Raw genomic sequence first — 19,275 nt, forward strand, 5'->3', positions numbered from 1 at the left:
ATAAAACAAATATGAGTTGCCTGACAAAAGAACACCACTACAGCCGAGCCTACAGCTACTCTGAATGAAATGAAATGTCGAAGGAGGTTGCAAGCGGCTGCACTGTCAATCAAAGTGTAACCACGCCCCTTTTATATTTATTAAAATAACATTAAAGAAAATAATTTCTCGGGAAAAAGAAAAATGGTGTGATGTGAAGCACCTTGAAAGCTATTTTTTCGAATAAAAAGTTGTGGATGCAAAATTTGTTTTAGGTGAGAAAAGTGACATAGAAAGTTGGTTACTTGCCCATTGAAAATACATGGGAATGGGCGGAGCTACGCATTGTACTGCAGCCAGCCACCAGGGGGCTCTGGACTAGCGCTTGCTTCACTTTTAACGGACGAACCTCTGTCCATCAATATATACAGTCTATGACGAGACCGGAGCACGTCTTATTTTGCAGTTGTTTTTTTTATGGTCGGAAAGGGGTGGTTCTATAAAACATGTTTGTATTGTGAAATCGATCTCTCTTTTGTTCCGGACCGCCAGACAGTAATAACTGGTGAGCTCCACTCAGTCAGCTGCCTGTGGACGCGTGTACCGGGCTATTGAGCCACAGCTGTGAAACTTTTGTAAAACCTACTGCTGCATCCTTTTATTAAATACTCCTTTAAAACTTATAAGAGGGGCTTCACTTCATTTCTTTTAAATCGACTCCTGGGTTTCGAATAAAAGAAAATGTCTTACAATATCTCACACGTAACCTCACAAACATTCATCCACATGAACAGCTTAACACCTTAATAATAATTATTAAGGAACAACATAAACAGTACTGTGGACAACACTCACCGTCACTTACGCACACTAACACAACAAAACCTTCCCGCAACTACTTGTAATGGCCGTCTGACCTAGTGCTACGTCACACAAAACACATGAGCTAGCCCCTCCTCCCCTCATCATCTACACCCAACAACTGAAAGTACTGAACATCAACACAACTTTGGAGCCTTTTCTACAATTGCTTAGAAATTGCCGTAAATGCCATAAATAAGGCCCCATGTAGCCACCTGCACTACACATGTGCAAGAACAGGCATTTGGGGAGCAGGGTGCGACTGACACTGTTCTGCCTATTAGGTCACCATTACGGAGACCGTTTTTTAAAAGCTGGTAAGATAATAATAATAATAATAATAATAATAATAATAATAATAATAATAATAATAATAATAATAATAATAATAACTTATATAGCGCCTTTCATGGTACCCAAGGTCACTTTACAAATAGGGAGGAGAAAAGGGGAGTGGGGGTTAGGGATCAGAGGACTTAGTGCAGAGAAATGTTTTGAGGTGCTTTTTGAACATGGGCAGTGATTGGGCAGAGCAGACGTGGAGTGGTAGACTGTTCCAGAGTGTGGGAGCATTGGCAGAGAAGGCCCTGTCCCCAAAAGTTTGCAATCTGGTGCGGGGAGTGGCCAGCAGGTCCTTGTCAGAGGACCGCAGGGAACGTGACTGAGTGTAAGGGTGGAGGAGATCTGTGAGGTATTGTGGTGAGAGTCCATGGAGAGATTTGTAGGTGATGCGTTACTTGACTGGCAACCAGTGGAGCTGTTGGAGGATGGAAGATAGTTGCCTTATGTTGCCTTTAGAGTTAACAATTTAAAGATACAATATTTATTTGTTTAAGAAAAAAACATCTCAATCCTCAAATGCAGCGAAGTCTCTAGGTCACTACACTGACAGTGTGTATTATACACTGCCCAGCCCAAAAAAAAGGTCACAAGCCTGTGGGGGGCAGTGCTATGATCTGGGGTTGCTGCAGTTGGTCTGGTCTAGGTTCAGCAACGTGCCCAAAGAATGAGGTCAACTGACTCCCTGAATATACTGAATGACCAGGTTATTCCATCAATGGATTTTTTCTTCCCTGATGGCACAGGCATGTTCCAAGATGACAATGCCAGGATCCATCGGGCTCAAATTGTGAAAGAGTGGTTCGGGGAGCACGAGACATCATTTTCACACATGGATTGGCCACCACAGAGTCCAGACCTGAACCCGATTGAGAATCTTTGGGATGTGCTGGAGAAGACTTTGCGCAGTGGTCTGAATCTCCCGTCATCACTACAAAATCTTGGCGAAAAATTATTGCAGGACCAAAATAAATGTTCTGACATTGCAGAAGCTTGTGGAAACGATTCCACAGCGAATGTGTGCCGTAATCAAAGCTAAAGGCGGTCCAACGAAATATTAGAGTGTGACCTTTTTTTTGGCCTGGCAGTGTGTGTGGGAACTCAGAAAAATGCACTCACCTTGAACTGCAGGCACTGACGTTGATGCCGGCATTGCCATTGGAGTTTGTGAGGGAACTTGAGTTAGCTGTAGCATTGGTCTCAGCTATGGCCTGACTGCAGATCCATTTGGTCTCATCCACCACCGTGCGCGCATGAGGCAGACGACCTACATCCCTAACTCTCACCAGCAGGTGGCGTCCTGTTTTGAGGATGTGAACTGCCTCATCGTGGGAGATGGTTACAAAGCTCTGTCCGTTGACTTCTAGGATCTGGTCACCCACCTGCAACAGACAAGTTTCAATAGGTGAAGCACTACAGGCTCTTCACTCATAATCACTTTTTCAACATTGAGGCTGACTTCTGTGAGCTTAGCTTCCAGCCTCCGGAGGGTACTGCTCATTATGGCCAATACTGTTTATCTTCTAGCCAAGCTCCTTTTGGATCAGTGGTTCCCAACCTTTTTTGTCTTGAGTACCCCTTGGGCTGGTCGCCATTTTATAAGAACCCCCGCTCATCTGATAATTCGCCTAAATTTGTTCTTGTATTTAACCCTTTATAATCGTATCAACCCAACTGCTCCTAAATGAAAACCGCTTGTACAACTCACTCTTAATACAAATGCATTTTAAACTTGACAATTACACTAAAAATATATTAAGAATCACTTCTAGCAGTTTGGGACGAACTCCCCTCTCTCCTGCAGAAACAGGAAATACCATAACTTTTCGTAACAACAGTCTCAAATCAGCATATCTTAATGCTAAATTAATTAATTAATTTCTTAATAATAAATAAAAGAAAATGTATTTACCATTTCTAGACTAAAACAGGTATATGATCCTAAGTAAAAAACTGTACAAGGTAACAATGAAGTTGTTAACATTTGTTTGACAACATTAAATTATATCTTTTTGTGCAGTTTATCAGTGAATGTTTGCACGGAACTATTTGCACGTCAGAAAATGTGTATTGCGACATGCATTAGTTAATAGATGCTTTGTTGGTGTCGTACAGGAGGCGGGGGTGTTTTACGTGTTATGACCGGTGTGTTAAAAGAGCACCGTGTTAATAAAAGCAACAACAACAACAACGAACATTATTTAAGAATAAACTAATACGTTTATTACATGGTGTCAGAAGTGGTCGAGAATGGCAAAGTTTCAACCACCGGAGAGTTTTTGTTTTGAGAAGCCGGCGGAATGGCCTGACTGGAAAAAACGATTTTCCCGCTACAGGACGTCTACTAAACTGGACAAGGGGACGGTCCGGTTCAAGTGAGCACGCTGGTGTATGCACTCGGCAAGGAGGCGGAGAACATAATGAGCTCTTTCACCTTTGAAGTGGGGGAAAGCAAAGACCAGTTTGATGTAGTTATGACGAAGTTTGATGCCTATTTTATCCCGAGACATAACGTTATCCACGAACGTGCCTGTTTCAACCAGCAGCATGTGGGCGAGCGCGCAGAGACATTTATCCGCGCTCTGTACGAACTGTCTGAACACTGTGACTTTAGTGCAAAACGAGAGGAACACATCAGAGACAGGATCGTGGTAGGCATTTCGGACTAAGAAATGTCACAGAAGCTACAGCTCATCCCGAAACTCACTCTGGAGATGACGGTACAAGAGGTGCGGCAGTCCGAGGTAAAAGCACATGTTTACCAGCAGGGGGAGCGAGCTTGTGCCATTCAGGAAGTTGCGCAGAAACACGGCGGCGCGCAGATTAAAGATCGGAGGTTGCACCAGGACAAATATAAACACAAAGACAGTGACTCCAGAAAAAGCGGATGGTGCGGCAAAACACCACACACTCAGCATGGTAAGTGCCCAGCAAGACAGTCTGCAACAAATGTGGAAAAAAGGGTCACTGGGAAAGAGCATGCAGAAGTAAGCTGGTGAGTGAAGTGACTGGGGATGATGATCATAATAACAATTATTACCTTGGCTCAGTTAACAGCACATCCGATGATGATGAGTGGACAGTCACACTGGATATTGAAAACAAACCTGTAAAGTTTAAAATCGATTCTGGAGCTGACTGCAGTGTTATGAGTGAGACTGTGTATGAAACAATTGAGCCAAAGAGAGTCACGTAAGGCAAAGAAAGTACTGAGTGGTCCGGGGGGTGGGTTGCACTGTTTGGGGCAGTTCATCACACAGACGGTATACAAGGGCAAAACATACACGTTTAGGCTCTATGTTATTCATGGTGATACTGTGAATAACCTGCTCAGCCGGCCAACATCTTTAGCAATGGGGCTAATAAAGCGAGTGTATGAAATCAGTACCAGCGAACAGGAGTTTGGCCTACTAAAAACACAGCCTGTGAAAATCGCACTGCAAGACAATGTTCAGCCCTATGCAGTAGCCACAGCACGCCGAGTTCCCTTACCCCTGTTAAATGCGGTGAAGGGGGAGCTGGACCGAATGGAGGCCAATAACATCATTGAGTCTGTGACAGAACCAACTGAATGGTGTGCACCGATGGTGCCGGTCCCGAAAAAGCATGGAAAGGCACGCATCTGTGTCGACAAAAAAGAGACTAAATAAAGCTGTCAAAAGAGAGAGGTTCATTCTGCCTAAGAGATGGTAGCCCAGTTGAGTGGGTCCACAGTTTTCTCATCTGTAGACGCATCTTCAGGATTCTGTCAAATCCCTCTGGACAAGGATAGCCAGAGACTAACTACCTTCATAACGCCTTATGGAAGGTACTGCTTCAAACGTCTCCCATTCAGGATCACCAGCGCCCCAGAATTTTTTCAAAGGAAAATGGTAGAGACTCTCGAAGGGCTGCAGGGAGCTGCAGTCTATATGGATGACATCATTGTCTTTCGATGGGACATGAGTGAACACAATGACACCTGCAGAAAGTACTGGAGCGTCTAGAGTCAGCAGGCCTGAAGTTGAACACAGAGAAATGCATGCTGAGAAAGACTGAGTTACATTTCTTGGGCCAAGTGATCAACAAAGATGGGGTACGACCGGATCCGGAGAAAGTGTCAGCGATCAATAAGCTCTCACCGCCTGGAAATATCCAAGAGCTTAGGAGAGCCCTTGGCATGATAAACTACTTGGGGAAATATATTCCTGACCTCGCCACAGTGGGTCAACCACTGTATGAACTGCTAAGATCCACATCTGTCTGGATTTGGGGTCTGATGCAGCAGGCGGCATTCAACAAAATCAAAGAGCATCTCACAACGTCACCTGCCTTGTATTATGATGATAATAGGAGCACAGTAGTCTCAGCTGATGCTAGCAGCTATGGAGTTGGTGGGGTCCTGTTACAGCTCCATGGTGAAGACTGGAGACCTGTGGCATTCTGTTCAAGGCAACTCAGTGATGCTGAAAAAAGGTACGCTCAAATAGAAAAAGAGTGCCTTGCATCAGTGTGGGCATGTGAGAGATTTCAGAAATACCTGTATGGAGTGCCTGCATTTAAACTGATTACAGACCACAAACCCCTCATTCCACTGATGAACACTTGAGACCTGGACAACACACCTGTACACTGCCAAAGACTCCTCATGCGGCGGATGAGTTTCAACTTTGAGGCTGAATACGCCTCGGGAAAAACGCTGGTTGTGGCTGACATGCTGTCCAGGAGCCCACAACAGGGGACGGCGCACAGCAAAGACAGCCACACAGATGTTGAGTGTTACGTTACTGCTGTGATGAGCAAAATCCCGGTGTCACAGACAAAGATGGATGACATCCGAGCAGAGACAGCCGCTGATGAGCAACTCCAAATATTAATCAGGTACATTAAGAATGGGTGGCCTGAACACATAACACACACACAGAGCTGTGCAACAGGGTATTTTCCATTATGTTTACGTTGTTCATGAGGAAGTCTTATGTTGTATTGAAATACAATGTTTTATGCTAATAAGGCTAAATGGCTGGTCACTGATGTTTCTGGGACTATAACGGGAAGTTACCGTTACTTGCGTTGCAGAATGTATGTTGTATGCATTAATAATGATGCGGTTCAAAAGTAATTAAAAGGGGGGAGATGTCAGAGAATGTGTATTGCGACATGCATAAGTTAATAGATGCTTTGCGACAGTTGGGGTCGTGCAGGATGCGGGGGTCATTTTACGTGAGTCTATGTTATGCCCGGGACATGTGTTAAGAGAGCACCGTGTTAATAAAAGCAACAACAACAACGAACTCTCATTATTTAAGAATAAACTAATACGTGTATTACATGCACAAAGTGTGTTTCATGAGGGACACACACAGCGGTGGGTCCGGTCAGGTAGTGCAGCAGGTGAAGTCAGGTGCAAAGCAGACCTTTTGTTGGAGGGCTTGAAAACCCGCTCCCCCTCGCGCCCCATCCACACTTGTTGGTTTAATGTGGCGGACCCTCCGCGCGAATGTGCCAGCGGAGGGGTAGTGTGTAGGGGTAGGGGGTAGGAGGTGGTTTGAAATTGGGCCAAAGTCTAAATTAATGGACAAGGCTAAAGACATAGTGAGGATAACTCAGAGAAGCTGTCCGTCCATAAAGCCTCAAGAAAATCCCCAAATAATCTGTGACATCCTCAGACTTCACTTGTGTGTCACACAGTGATGTAACCTCTTCATGTATGCCCATGGCATATTTCTACAGTACAGTTCCAGGCTGCAGGAGAGACCCCTGTTGAGTACTGGCTTCAGCTAAACAAGGCAGTGGATGTATTGGAGGAGGGTTTGAAGAGGCTCAGACGGAAAATGGAGGATTCTTGTCAGGAGGTAGCCATGATGTTTGTCAAATATTTCCCAGATCCCACTCTTGCTGCGGATTTGAAGTTTAAGGCACCAGATAAATGGACAGCTAGTGAAATCGAAGAGCACATTGATCGCTACCAAACTGAAATGAAAGAGCAGGGGATCTCCAAATCAAAGCGAGTGAAACCAGTGACAGTTCATGTCCAGGCTCCCTCGCCTGACGTGCGAGGACGCTCAAGGACGCCCAATGAGACTGCTTGGCTGCCCTGGGTGGGAACCTCTACTTCAGCATAATGGATCTGACTTCTGTCTGCTATAACATCCCAAAGGCCGAGCAGGATGAGAAGTACACTGCATTCGCTACTCCGAGGGGACTGTATGAATACAACAGAAGGCCACAAGGGTGTGAAACAGTCCGCCTCATTCATGCGCGTGATGCTCAGCATATTTGGAGATCTGAGCTTCAGCAGTCTGCTTTGTTACCTTGATGATATGCTTGTCTTTGCTTTATTGTCATAACAAACCTTTTAACCATCGAGCTAGCACCTCGCTCTAACAAGATTAGAAGTGGTGTTTGAGCTATTTTGACTCACTGAATAATTTCTCACATATGTTGAGTTTGATATCCAGAAGAAACATTGGCTTATGTGAACCATGCCTCACAAAAATATAGTGCAGAAGATACTGTAGTTGTCATTAGATCTGGTTAACATCTCATTTTAAAAGTCTATTATAACCAAAACATTGTACAGCAAGGAGGAAGCCACTGCTCTCCTAAATAACTCTACTGCGCACCTGAAGTTTGCCAAAGAGCACTTAAATACTCAAAAACACTGCTGGGAAAATGTTTTGTACTCTAATTAAACGTAGGTGGAATTAGAGGGGAAGAACACACAGCACTAAGCGTGGCAGAAAAAAGGCACTGCAGAACAACATGAAACATCCTCCCAGAGGCAATGTTCAGTGGAGGGAGCATCATGATTTGGGGCTGCTTTGCTGATTCAGAGCCTGGGCAGCCTGCCATCATCAAAAGGAAAATAAGTTCCCATGTTTATGATGATCAGAGTGTCTGTCCCCCAGCAGAAGCTCAGCCGAGGTTCGGGGAGGCAATGAGTCCTGGTTTTCTGTGTAGTCATCGTTGGATCCTTGTATGTTTTGAAGCATAATAATAATAATAATAATAATAATAATAATAATAATAATAATAATAATGCATTTTATTTATAGATTTTCTGGAAACTCGGGTGTCTGGAGGATCGGTAAATTAAATCCATTCTTCAGTGTTCTTGGGAGGCCGTCTATATACTATGGCTCGCTCAACCTCTCTCTCGCACTTACACATGCACACACGTATCCTCCACTCTCTCTCTTAAAGGGATAGGCTGCCTTAGTCTGCATTGTGCTACCATTACAGGTTACATAGTAAAACATCGGCCATCGGCATAATTGTTATTCTTAACTTCGGTATCGGCTTCGGCCGACATTTTTGCAATCGGTGCATCCCTAATTAAAACCTGTTTGTCGCCTGAGACACAGACCATCGCACGCAGCCATGCAGAAAAACTCACCAAAAAGAGAGTCAGAAATCAAACAATATGGCTGAGAGAGTCAATATAGTGATATTACTTTAAACCGTGTCTGTAGAGTTGGGATGATGGATGCTAGATGCCCAGGAAGGCTGAGATCAGTCAAATGTAACACTTGAAATGGTTCGACTTCTTATACTTTCAACTTCAGAACAGCAGAACTAAAGTCTTAACAAGTCATTTCAAACCATATGTATCTGCTTTTATCCAAGGCCAGGTGTTATGGGTAGGATGCAGGGGCGTAACCACCATAGACATTGAGGGGGACACGTCCCCCCCAATGTTGGGAAAGTACCAATCTGTCCCCTCCAATATTTTGTCTAGTATGTGACATAAAAGTCCTCCTTTTTTCCTAGATCAGTCCCTTGCTGTTCCAGATTTACTTTCAATGTGGGAAACACAAGAGAACGAATCAACCAAACAATCAAGGAAAAAAAAACATTGCGACCCCCTTCCCCCGTTGTGAACTTGGCTTAGCCCAGAATGTCAAGTTGCGGTCGCGGATTCTTAGCTTCGGAGAGCTAGACTTCGGTGACATAATGGATGACGGCCCCCCTCCCAAGAAACGAGACATTCGTTCATTCTTTACAGTCAGGAATGTAAGTGCAGGGTCCCTCTTTAAAAACTAAGCAAAATGGATGAATGAATGGAAACCCTTCATAAAAGCATTAAGGCTTATTCTGCTCTTTAGGCACTAGACAGGTTTTAGCAACGTGGCAGGGCGCATCGTTAGAGCTAGGCTACTGCACAGTTGCAGAGAACTTATAAGAAAACACTGGTTGATTAGCCTACCTTCCAGGATCTTGCCATGGTTCACATTAATACAGCTAGCTAGTAATCCACAACACGATAGCAACCCGAAAACATCAAGTAGCCCAGGACGTTAGTGATTGATTTGATTTGATTTGATACATCTACACCACCAAACTAAATGCAAATTAGAAATATAGCTGTTGCATCTTCATCCAATAAAACATCTTCACTCCATAAGTATCCGTTTGATAACTTATTTACTTGTCAGAATTATCAGCACACACTTTACATTACAACACCGACTGGAACAGTTCCCGATCTCCTGCTACCTAGCTGGGTCTACCTCAATTGTAGCTTAACCTCGACATGCCCACTATGCAGGTCTCAGAGCGCCCTCTAGTGGACAAACAACATAACTAAGTACTGCACCATTAACTTATAAGTCAGTACCATAATGCTCAATACTTAAGATATCGCAATAGCAATGTGTTGCACACTTTAATAAATACTCTCCTCAAACTTGTATGGAGTTTTACAGAGACCTCTTTCTACTACCCGTACAACTACTAGGATATTAATTAAATACTACTGCTACTGCTGCTGCTACTACTACTACTACTACTATTACTACTACTACTACTACTACTAATAATAATAAGAAGAAGAAGAAGACTAAGAATAAGTATATTTCTTTATTCATAAGTTTAAATTCAGTGAATTTTGAGGACCAAACAAAACAGATAATGAATTAAAATACTACTACTGCTACTACTACTACTACTACTAGTAGTAGTAGTACTACAAATAACAACAACTTATTTACATGTATTTCTGTGGAAGAGACAGTAGGCTACTGCTTAAAACACAAATTGGGAATTGTGTGGTGTATCGTCAGATCCTGGAAGAGCATGTGATATTGTGCAACCATGTTTTTGTGTTGAATAAATTATGTCGATGTAATAATTTTGTCCTTTTTGGCAAGCCCTTTTTGCTACAACTTAACTTACCATGCAATTCTACAGTCATACTATCCCTAATCTGTTCGTATGCCATGCATCAACATATTTTTGTAAGGTGACAGACAGCAGAGAGGCTGGAGGAGATGGAGGCGAGGACAGAGGAGGTAGAGGAAAAGAGGCAGGAAGAGATAGAGGAGCAGAGGCTGAGGGAGAGGATGGAGGTGGTAGTGGAGGAGAACCCACAGTTGGAGATAGAGGAGGAGGTGGAGGAAGACAAGCAGAGACAGAGGCTGGAAATTCACAGGCACCTGCAGGGAGAGGACAGACAGGCACCTGCTCAGAAGATACACGTAAGATATTGGAATAAGAACAACAATTTTGTAGAACACATAAATAAATACTAAGGGTAAGCACCCAATAAGCTTAGTTTAGCAGTATAAGTCAACATTTCATATTATATATTTTTCAGGAGAGACAGACCCAGGCAGGGAGAGAAGTGATCAGCATGCAGAGGAGCTTGGTAGCTGCCCACATCAGCCAAACTCTTGTTTTATTCAAACTCAGTCCTTGACCAAAAAGACACTAAAATTTCAGGACAGCTGGTTTAGGAAGCACACGTGGCTTCATTACAGCAAGGCATTGAAGGGGGTGTTGTGTTTTTATTGTGCCAAATATTTTGCAATTCAGAAATCGTCTTTAGCCAGTAAGGCTGATGGGGCATTCATAACAACAGGTTTCAGTAACTGGAAAAAAGCACTTGAGAAGTTCCATCAGCATGAAAACAGCGACTGTCATGCAGCAGCGATGACCACTTATCTGCACAGCAAACAGCCAATCACTACACAACTCTCAACGCAATTACAGAAACAGCAGCATGAGGCTAGGAACAGCCTCTTGAAGATTGTGGGTGGGATTATGTATCTGGCAAGGCAAGGCAATGCTTTCAGGGGGCATGACAGCGAAGAGGGAAACTTGCACCAACTGATGATTTATAAAGCAGAGGATGACGCCGAATTCAACAGCTGGCTCCAGAGAGGCAATAACTTCACCAGCCCAAAAATTCTAAATGAAATCATAAAAATAATCGGCAACAAAATAGTATATGACATCGTTAAGGAGATCCTGTCATTGCCCCTAATCCAGTACTCTCTCATCATTGATGGGACACAGGATGCAGCTGGAGTCGAGCAAGAGTCGTTCTGTCTGCGCTTCATTGACAAAAACTTGCAACCCAGAGAGGAATTTATCGGTCTCTACCAGGTTACATCCACTACTGGAGAGAACATCGCAAGTGCAGCCAAAGATGTCCTGCTTCGCCTGAATCTACCTCTTTCCCAGCTACGAGGTCAAGCATACGATGGGGCGGCCAATATGTCGGGACGAATGCAGGGTGTGCAAGCACATCTGAAGAAGGAGCAACCTCTGGCTGTTTATGTTCACTGTGGGCCACATTGTATCAATCTTATTACCCAAGCTGCCTGTGCATCCTCCACTATCATAAGAGATGCTATTCATTTGGTGCATGAATTGGGCGTGTTGTTCCACCAGTCTATGAAGTTCAGGGCCATCTTTGCAACTATAGCGAAGTCGGATCATACAGCTCCTTACACATCGCTGAAGCCTCTTTGCCCCACCAGGTGGACGGTGCGAACGCCAGCCATTCGCTCTGTTCTCAATCAGTACCACTCCGTGCTTGCTGCAACAGAGGAAATGGCTCAGTCTTCCATGATGGATGTGGCTGCAAAAGCAAGTGGCCTTCATGAGAAGTTTTTGAGGGGCAATACACTTCTTGGCCTTCTTCTTGCAGAAGATGTGATGTCGATGTTGGAGGAGCTGAACATTTCTCTGCAGCAGAGAAGACAGACGACATCAGGGATGCTGGCTGCCGTGGAGCATGTGAAGAGAGGGATCCAGGAGAAAAGATCAGAAGGGCATTTTGGCCAGCTGTACATGAGAGCATCTCAGGTTGTAACATCTGTAAGCCTGCAGCCCATCAAAATGCCTCACGTGAGAATGCCCCCAAAACGCTTCACTGGTCCAGCCATGCAGCATCAGCATCATACGGCTCAAGACTACTACAGAGTGCAGTACTTTGGCACTTTAGACACTGTCGTTACACAGTGCTCAGAGCGTTTTAGCCAAGAGGGGCTTCAGAGGCTACAGAAGTTAGAAAACATTGTCATCACTGGGAAGATGGATACACTCATCAATGAATACCCAGAGTTGGATGCCATGTCTTTGGACATACAGTTGAAAATGTTCAAGGCCAACTACCCCAGTACAAGTCTCTCAGAGGTAGCAGAGATTTTGAAGGGTATGACGCCAGAGGTACGACATCTTTTTAGGGAAGTGGAGGCCCTCTTGCGACTTGTCATGGTTGTTCCTGCCTCCTCAGCAGAGGCTGAGCGAAGTTTTAGTGCCCTTAGACGCCTGAAGACATGGCTGAGAACATCAATGACGCAAACCCGGCTAAACAATCTTGCCGTTTGCCATGTCCATCAAGACAAATTGGATGCATTGGACAGGAGACAGATCTGTCAAAGATTTGTGGAAATGAATGGGGAACGCCTCCGTACTTTTGGGGCATTTATTTAAGTCTTATTTAGATATATTTCTATGCTCTTTTTGACCTAATTATCAGAATATCACTTATCTTTGTTTAAGAAGCCAATAAGTTAACAATTGCACATTTTGTATTTGTGTTTTGCTACTTGACAGCCTACAATAAAAAACAAGCTTTGAATTGTAACTTGTTAATTGGTCATTATACTGCATTTCTTAAAACTATGTTCTATACAAGCACATCTTTATCAATAGACCTATATGAAAATTGTACAAAATTCACTTTAAATATTTTGGGAAGGGCTCACATTTGGACCAAGGGCTGAAATCTACTGTTCTATATCTATTTCATGGGGTTAGGATTTGTCTTACAGGTCACCCTAAAATGCACTATAATGCAGGAAATGGCATCTAAGAAATCAAAAATCTTCTGGGGGAGGACCCCCCAAACCCCTCGCAGGAAGGTTTTTCACAATGCTCATTTGGACCCCCCCAATATCACCTACATGGTTTCGCCCTTGGTAGGATGTAATCTATCAGGCAAGCTGCAGGTGTCACTTCGTCTGTGGGTTGCTACTTCGGTGTTGGTGTACTAACAGACGGCTGTTTATTATTTCCTTTTAAGCTAGAGGTGATCACCTGCTGCAGCGTTTACCCATACCATCTTACTGCCTCAAAACCGACATGGAGACAGTGTGGGTTTTTCAAGAATTCAATACAAAGATTCAAAGGTTTTATTGTCATATGCACATAAGCTACAGTGTAGTTATGGCCAGTGTTGTGCCAGTTCACAGCTTTTCTGAACTAGTTCAAGTTCAGTTCATACATGCTCAAAGTGAACAGTTCACGTTCAAAGTTCACAATTTTAATTCTGAACTAGTTCAAAGTTCAGTTCATTTCACTTTTTTCGTGAGATATTCAAATAAATACTTTTTTTCACACTACGAGCTAGAAATCACTATACGTTCTTTGAAACTGTTCATTGTAGACATTTGCTCATAACACTGCTATTGTTGGTTTCTTAACAGGTGCTGAAACTTGTAGCAATACAGACAAGATAGACCAGTTCTATACTTAGTGCAATGAAATCTACTAGCATTCAATTAAATAAAGAATATATAATATGAAATATGAATATATTATTTGATATATATGATATTATATATACCTATGTGTGTGTATGAAATGAGCAAAACTCTTGAATTGCATTCACACTGGATGGATGTTTTAATTCAATGTGCCGTTTCAAATTCGAGAAGGACGTTGTCGATGTCCTAACTTGTTTTTGCTGCGCAGGTGGACACATCTTACACAGGAAGGAAAGAGTTTTGCCGTCGGGGTCTTGGTTTGCAAGAGTGTAAAATTGTTTTAAATGTTCGTGAGGAGAATCGGAGTCCGTCTCCGTGCCATCACTTCCACTAGCCATCTTGTTTGTTTTTTTTTTAAATCGCAGCGCTTTCTCTCACTGTCGTCATTGGTCTCTCTCTCTCTCTCTCTCTCTCTCTCTCTCTCTCTCTCTCTCTCTCTCTCTCTCTCTCTCTCTCTCTCTCTCTCTCTCTCTCTCTCTCTCTCTCTCTCTCTCTCTCTCTCTCTCTCTCTCTCTCTCTCTCTCTCTCTCTCTCTCTCTCTCTCTCGAGCCTCCAGCCCTCCGCGCTCTCGGCGTTGCTATGCCTAAGCCGCTCTGCTGCAATTCATCATGGGTAACGTCGTGCGGAAGCCAGTACGTTTCAACTATTCAACTCAACTATTCTCAGCCGGACACTACGTTGCCCGCAATGCATTGCGCATACAGTGCCAAAACTATTTCTGCGTTGATACATGATTTAAGCGGCACCTACAGGAGGGAGGAACTTTCTCTCTCGTTGCGTTTCAAAAGAGAAAACAGATGTCACACAGTTTTCAATGGAAAACAAATGCCAACGTTCATTTACAGTGATGTCTGCCGTTCATGACACATAATGTGAACTAATTCACGTTCAAGTTCTTTATTGAAAAATGTGTTGCGTTCAGTTCAACGTTCACGAAAAAATGAGCGTGTTCAATGAACGCGTTCTTTTGAACTCGTTCACGCACAACACTGGTTATGGCAATGAAGATCTTAAGTCCCGAGCCCCTCCAACAAAGCAACATAAAACAATTAAAACAAATACAAAAATGTAATAAATAATACAAATAAAAATAGTGCAAGCAGAAGTCTGTATACACATAAATAGAATATGATATATACAATAAGCAGCGCTGCAGAGCGGAGTCTGACTGCTCACTCCAGCGCTGTGTACCTACTCCGTGTCACCGGTCTGTCCCGTTTGAGTTTCAGCAGCAGTGAGATGAGGGCTGATTTGCAGAAGGGAGGGCGAGGTAGAGCTTTACAATCATGTTCCTGTGTGTTTTCACCGCACCTCGGGCAGCTGATGTCCTGGTAGTATTTCAGCAGGATTTTCTTCTTATTGGCGGAGTTAAAATCCCTGGACACAATAAAAGCCGCCTCTAGCTGTGAAGTCTCTGTAGTGTTGATGATACCATACAGTTCGTCCAGCGCTGAGTTGTTGTCAGTGTGCGGGGGGACATACACTGCTTTAAGCACAATCGATGTGAATTCCCACGGCAAAATGAAAAGGCCGGCATCCGACCATGAGATGCTCTAAATGAGGAGAACAGTCCGAAGAAATAATCCCCACATCAGAGGACCAGTTATTGTTCACCATAAAGCAAACACCTCCCTTACTTTTCCCTGAGTTAACAGTCCGGTCCTGGTGAAAAATAGATAACCCGACGTAGTCCGGGATAGAGGAGTTAAAGGTCTCCGATTATGCTCTTTTATGGCATATCAACAAAAAAAAAACATCTCTCTGACGTGTTTTGCTCAAAATACCAAACAGACCATGCATTTTAGCTATCCCTCTGTTTTATCCCCGTTTTCGAAAGTTCTGATAATGTGACTTTCTCCTTCATGCAAATGAGCTGAAGCTTGCCACGCCCCTTTGGAGCGTCATAATCGCTCCTCTGAAGAGAGACGTTCCTAATGGAGAAACTTAGCTAAACGCTGCCGTGATTAAACGCCATATTATGTTCCAAACCACATCCAGCATTATTTCTGAAACACTTCCCAGAGTTTACCACTAGAACAGAGACATTATATGTATTATATAAACAACAACTCTAAGTCCCTCCTACAGACATCCTGCTGAATACACACACACACACACACACACACACACACACACACACACACACACACACACACACACACACACACACACACACACACACACACACACACACACACACACACACACAGCTGCGGAGGGGATTCAGCTCGCGACAGTATATTGCAGACGATAGGTTGGGACGTGTCACTTGGACGGGACGTTGCCAGGAGGAGTTCAATTTAAAGCCAGCCCACATTTCCGATCTACGTCATATCGGCAGCAAATCTGGATCAGCTCGTTTGTACCCCCATTTTTAGAGATGTGGGTGAGGAGGAAAAGAGAGAGGGTTGTATTTTCTGACACTTTGTGAGTCTCCTTACACACCGGGACACATTTATGTATAAAAATCAGAAAATCCATTTTGCATAAAAGAGCCAAGTCTCTGTGAAAACCATAACCTTACAGTTCTTGAAGTCCCATTGAAAAGCCATCCTGCTTCTAAGTTCATCAGGGACTCCGTCGGATTATCTATTTTTCACTAGGACCAGACTGTTAACTCGGGAAAGTAAGGGAGGAGGTGTTTGCTTTATGGTGAACAATAACTGGTCCTCTAAGTTCATCCAGCTAGTTATCCAGGGACTGGACCTCTGCCAGAAGAATACTCGGTAAAGGAGTCCAGTTCTCATGTTTCCTCAGCCTCACTAGCACTGCGCCACTCAGGTACAACAACAGGCGCAACAACATGTAGCCATAGCGATTCCCCATGGTTGGCTAGTCTCTGTGAAAGACCGCTGTCCACACAGTTTCTGATGTGTAGAAGTACATCTCTACTGTATCGTACAGTAGAGTTGGTGTGGTGGGCCAAAAACACGGCAGCCATCATCACCGGCACCAGGGTCACTCTGACAAACCCTGATGAACACGCTAATGTGTGCACACATATGTGAAATACCTCAACTCTGGATGGATCACCAATACATTTGGTACAAAAATGTGATGAATTGAAATTATAAAATGTCCTATACTGTAGCACCATCATCATCCACGATGTGAAGATAGGGCGGTGGTGGCGAAGTCCATAGGTGCTTGGCCTGGGAACTGGAAGGTCACCAGTTCAAGTCCCCGAAAGACCAAGTGCCACCGTGGTGTCCCTGAGCAAGACACTGGTTACCTACACTGCTCCCCGGGCGCCGTACATAATGGCAGCCCACTGCTCCTAACACTAGGATGGGTCAAATGCAGAGACCACATTTCGTTGTCCTAGTACTTGTACTCTGTGCAATGACAATAAAGTTGAATCTTAATCTTAATCTTAAGATAAAGCACACACTATATATATGTTTTTTTTCATGTGCTATATTCCCCCTATCTGTTCTTACTCTCTTCCCTGCTCTCACACTCTGGAGAATGTCAAAAACTTCTAGTTCTGCAGAATGACCGGTCAATCCCCTTTGGTACAACAAAGTACCTCTTCCTCTCTGTCTGAGACATGTTACACAAAACCTTTAAAGCTCTGTTCTTTTAAACTCATTTTCTCTGAATAAGTCTATTTTTTCCAGGTGTCCCAATTGGTTCAGAATACTAAGAAATCAAACCATGAGTTTGACAATTTATTTTTAACCAGAAGTAGGACACAGTGTGATATTATCAAAAAAGTAATTTTAAAGTTTCATCCATAATGTTTACAGTTAGGAAACACTGGCTTCTGTTGTTATTTCCTGAGGCAGGTTGAAAAATAGTACAGAGAGTGGCCTGCTTGTTGTGGCAGAAAACTGACCTGGAAGCACGCAGCAGAGATGGCTTATAAAGCATTTTGTAGACCTGTCATGACAGTGAAATCAACTCCCTGACGGAGGCTGTACGGCAGGTAGCAGATGTTAGCAACACTAACAGGTTTAGCAGGTGGTTACACAGAATACCGCAGCAGATGTTAGGGATGACAGCTGGAACAGTGGCAGAAATATTCACAACAACACCTCATTCAATCCATGAATAAGATGTAAAGCACCATTCCAGTGTTTGGTAAAGTTTCAGGGTATTCTGATACAAGATCAAATGTTCTTATTCCCATTGCTGTTTAGCAGCAATACACTGTGTGCACAATTATTACTCAAGATGTATTTTTGAGGATTCATTTTATTATTGAACACCTACAGAGCTCTCAGTCAATCCAAAGTGTTAATGAATGAAAAAGACCAGATACCAACATAGCCTCCCTTCTCTTCACTGACAGTCCCAAGCCTTCAGTTCCTGGAGTCTGTCAGTTCTGGATCTGTTGGCAATCAACCACAGCCTCCTAGACTCTGTTCAGAGAGGAGTCTCCCTTCACCCTAAATCTCCGCTTAAGAAGGACCCACACGTTCTCAGTAGGGTTTAGGTCAGGTGAGGAAGGGGAACATGTCCTTATTCTTTCATCTTTAAGGCCTTTACTGGCTAGCCACGCAGATGAGTACGGCGCTGCATGTGATGGAGCATCGTCCTGCAGAAGATCCTGGTCTTCTTAAAGATGCAGACTTCTTCCTTTACCACTGAGGGAAGGAAGGGTCTTCTAAAAACTCAGGAGTTGATTTTGAGTCCATCTTCAACCAGAAAAAGGTCCATCTAGCTCATAGTTCACTAACAGGCGGACTGCTTTCCGGGTCCGGATCCTGACGCTGACCTACACTAACCCGGACCTATAATCACTACATTAATAAGGGATTTACATTTTGACGGGGCAATAACATTTTAATCGGCGCCAACAAGGGGCGAAAGAGACGAGTGAGCGATACAGGGAGATAAACACAAGAAGAAGAGACAAGTTAGCGGGAGACAGAGAGAGAAGGCGGAGAGAAGAGCGAGGGGAGGAGAGTGGAGAGTGGAGCACCAATGAGCACCTTAACATGTGTATGAGAATGGCCCTGACACCATTTCAGCCCCGATTTAAAATCCTGGCCGGACAGGCTAGAGCTCAGTTCTCTCACTGAACTAAAGACAGGCAGAGAGGGAGTGGAATATAAGAGGGACAGAAAGACAAACTTTAAAACTGTTCAATTGTTATGATGTGTTCGGAGTTCAGACTGATATGTTCTATAATTGACTGAAACTGTTAAGATGTGAAAAGGTTAACAAAGAGAAAGGGAAACCCAAGCTACTGCTACACTTTATTTAATCTTACTTAAATTAAGCTCTTTTAAGATGCACACATTTCCAAAAGCTATTTTATTTATTTTCTCTATTTTATTTTAAATGCAGCTCGAGTGGAACATTAAAATATCTACAGTATTAAATTGTATAT

At 43.5% G+C, this 19,275-nt stretch overlaps 2 protein-coding genes across 2 annotated transcripts in view; one reads left to right on the forward strand and one right to left on the reverse strand.

Annotated features, from left to right (window-relative positions):
* The window catches only part of LOC134873578 (whirlin-like), a 73,983-nt gene that overhangs the window by 26,916 nt on the left and 27,792 nt on the right, over positions 1 to 19,275 (reverse strand). Inside the window, 1 exon segment of the mRNA XM_063897332.1 lies at positions 2,299 to 2,561. Within this exon segment, the coding sequence (XP_063753402.1) occupies positions 2,299 to 2,561 (263 nt within the window).
* LOC134873577 (zinc finger MYM-type protein 1-like) lies at positions 8,817 to 13,036 on the forward strand. The gene is made up of 2 exons (XM_063897331.1): positions 8,817 to 10,637; positions 10,757 to 13,036. The coding sequence occupies exons 1-2, from the start codon at positions 10,337 to 10,339 to the stop codon at positions 12,880 to 12,882; spliced, it is 2,427 nt and encodes an 808-aa protein (XP_063753401.1). The 5' UTR covers positions 8,817 to 10,336; the 3' UTR covers positions 12,883 to 13,036.

This window comes from Eleginops maclovinus, chromosome 12 (assembly GCF_036324505.1).
Source record: "Eleginops maclovinus isolate JMC-PN-2008 ecotype Puerto Natales chromosome 12, JC_Emac_rtc_rv5, whole genome shotgun sequence".
NCBI lineage: Eukaryota > Metazoa > Chordata > Actinopteri > Perciformes > Eleginopidae > Eleginops > Eleginops maclovinus.